We start from the raw sequence: 2,861 nt of genomic DNA on the forward strand, positions 1-2,861 counted from the left end.
CCGGGACCGCGGGCCCCGCGGCGGGCGGCCGGCCGTGCTGCAGCTTCTCGCTGACCGCGCGCTCCAGCTTCTCGCGGGCCGAGAAGCCGCTCCACATGCAGTCCTGGAGGATGACTGGGTTGGGCGTGAGGCCGCCCAGGCCCCCCAGGCCGAACGCGTCCTCCTCGGCCGGGTTGCCCCACAGGTCGGCCTCGGGCAGCAGCATCTCGGTGGCCCAGTTCGGGGGCTCCGGGCTGTGCTCCGGGAAGGCACGGCTGGGCGACAGCGGGGGCGTGGGCAACAGCTCAAACTTCTTCCAGATGTCCTCCCCCGGGGGCGTCGAGTCGGGGCCGCCGAAGTAGAAGTCGTCTTCGTCCGGGTAGAAGCAGGGCTGCAGAGAGTCAAACTCGAGGTCCGGGTTCTTGCAGATCATCCCCGGCATGGTGGACGCGGTGCAGCTCGGCATCGGCTCGCCTCCTGGCCGCCGAATGAGGGCTTCTTTCCGCTCCGCTCTTTTTAGTTCGGGGGGTGCTTCCTTCCCGTGAGGGGCGCGGAGGGCGGGGGCCCGCGCCAACCTCCGACACTGCAACCGACAGACACACCGGGAGAGGGTTGGCAAGCGGAGCCGGATGGGGGGCGCGAGGGGTGGGGACGGGCAGCGGTCACCCCCTCTCACCCGCTTTCTCAGTCTCCCCTCCAAGACCCCCACTCCGCCCAGGGCTCCCGAAGGTGGAGCAAGTTGTGTCTCTCGCTCTCTCCCTCCCTCCTTTTGTGTACATGCTGTCTACGACAGGGGGTGGGAGGGGGCATGCAGATGCGGGGGGTGGCGGCGTAGCTCTGCAACTTTGGAAACTGCCGTTTCCTTCACACAAGGCACTGCCTGGGGGAGGGGGCTGCCCAAGGCTGCAGAATTCTAGCTCCCACCAGCTCACCGACACCCGCGGTTGCACCCAAGTAGGGCCCGCTGCTCCCAGGAAGCCCAGGACTCCAACCCAGCTACCGGGTCTAGGATTCTGGAGAACCCTCAAACCACCCCCCTCCTTTGTAAAATAGCAACCTCGGGAGCGCAAGCGATAGCGGGGGTTTAGGAAACTTCGCAAATGGAAAAACCCTTTCTCTAGACCGAGACCAACAACAGGCACCCAAATCCAGAACTCCCTCCCCCAAATTTTGATCCGACGCCCCCAGCCATCACCCGCTGCAGGGAAAGTACTGTCAATAGCTGCTTTTGAACCTTTCTACCCCCACCCCCGCTGTTCCAAGCCCCCAACGACATCCTCTTCCTGGGAGAGCCTGGACCCCATTCCCCGGGAATGGTTCAGGGACACCAGCGCGGGGAGGGTCGCAGGGAGAGCCACGTCTCCTGTGAGCCGGGGCGGCAGTGACCCAGATTACCACCGCGACGGCCTCGCCCTGCTTAACCCCCGTCTTCTTCCTCTGGAGGCACCCTTTGGAGAACCCAGCTTCGGGGTGGGGACGCACCGGCTCCCCGTCAGCTCAGATGCAGACAAATGTTCTAGAGAAGGGTGAATTTCTTTTCGATGAAGCCATTACAACCCCTGGCAAGGGCACTAGATGGATTAGGGCGGGTCTCTCCCAGTCCGGGAGCCTTGGGGACTGGAACTGGCTTTTCAGGGAAAACCCCGAGAGGGTTTTGTTTCGGAAGCAGAAACAGTCCCCCCCGCCCCCCGGGCACAGTCGGGTGCCCTGTGCGCCGGCCGCTATCCCGTCCAGGGCTTGCCTTCCCGCCGCGTTCGCCGCTCCCGGGGCGCCGGGCGCTTTGCGCCCCCCGCTCCTTACCTCCCGCCGACGGCCGGGGATCCTGAGGCTATTCTGTGCGGGGGTCCCCGGGTGGCCAGGGGCGGGGGGTGGTCCTCGGGTGGCTGCAGTCTGTGCGCGCTTGCGCCTGGCTAGCGCTAGCTCGGCTCCAACCCAGTTCCCAGGAGCCCCCCGCATCCACCCAGCGCGTCCAGACAGATGACTGTCACTGGCTGCGCTTTGAAGCTCGGGGGATATTATTAACTGAAAAATCTGACACACCCGGGGGGCGGGGAGAGAAGGGGGCTGCGGCACAGACAAGGGGGAGGGAGAAAGGCAGAGGAAAGCGGCTTTACCCCGCCCTCTTGATTTCCATAAAAATCAGGGGAGGCGCCAAGGCTTTCGCGCCAAAAGCCACTTGCTTTTCTTCTTTGCAGAGAGGAGGCTGCAAAGCTGGGAAGCCCGGGGCGTGCTCCTCCCGCCCTTTTAGACCCCCGGGCTTGCCCCCTGTGCACTCTGCGGACCAGCTGCGCGCCGAGCGGTGCAACGCAACACCCACCCTGCGGGCCTGGCAATTGCTCGGCGTAAAAAAAAAAAAATTTCCGGAGGGCTCCGGGGGTGTGCAGAGGCTCCTAACCCAGCCCCCGCCTCGACTGCGTGTGTGTGCTGCTGAGCGCTAGGCCGACGTCCAGCCGGGCAGTGCGGGGGGCGAGGGAGGGGTGTTGCTCGTGTGTGATCTCGGAAGAGAATCTGGACCCGGGGTGCACAGTGGGAGGGAGAGGACGCGCCCATTTAGGAACGAAACCGCGGGAGGTTTGTAGTTTTAAATTGAAAGGAGAGGGGCGCCCCCTTGTTTGAAAATAAATAAATAACTGCGGGCTACGAGGGTGGCGCCGCTGTGGTTTCTTCGGCCGAAGGCGACACCTCGCGGAGGCCGCGCAGAAAGCGGAGCCGCGGGGCCTGGTCTCGGGGGTCCAACCGGGGCCACGGGCAGCCCTCCCGCCGCGCTGTCAACCTGTCTTCGCCACCGCGCGAGGGGTGCCGGCTCGCCTCGGCTTCCGAAGGGGATGGGCGTGAGGCTCCCGAAGCCGTTCCCACGGGCTCCCAAGTTAGCCTTTCAAAAC

General features: G+C 64.8%; 2 protein-coding genes across 2 annotated transcripts in view; one reads left to right on the forward strand and one right to left on the reverse strand.

Annotated features, from left to right (window-relative positions):
• The window catches only part of MYCN (MYCN proto-oncogene, bHLH transcription factor), a 3,761-nt gene extending 3,316 nt beyond the window's left edge, over nucleotides 1-445 (reverse strand). The window contains exon 1 of the mRNA XM_007471208.1: nucleotides 6-445. Within this exon, the coding sequence (XP_007471270.1) occupies nucleotides 6-445 (440 nt within the window). The remainder of the gene's footprint in view (nucleotides 1-5) is intronic.
• Nucleotides 446-1,292: 847 nt separating this feature from the next.
• Nucleotides 1,293-2,609, forward strand: LOC103073294 (N-cym protein-like). Its single transcript, XM_007471213.1, is given in 5 exon segments — nucleotides 1,293-1,344; nucleotides 2,228-2,314; nucleotides 2,317-2,394; nucleotides 2,483-2,578; nucleotides 2,581-2,609. Coding segments are annotated over 5 exon segments (342 nt in total).
• Nucleotides 2,610-2,861: the final 252 nt, after the last annotated feature.

Source organism: Lipotes vexillifer, unplaced genomic scaffold, assembly GCF_000442215.2.
Source record: "Lipotes vexillifer unplaced genomic scaffold, Lipotes_vexillifer_v1.1 scaffold604, whole genome shotgun sequence".
Lineage (NCBI taxonomy): Eukaryota > Metazoa > Chordata > Mammalia > Artiodactyla > Lipotidae > Lipotes > Lipotes vexillifer.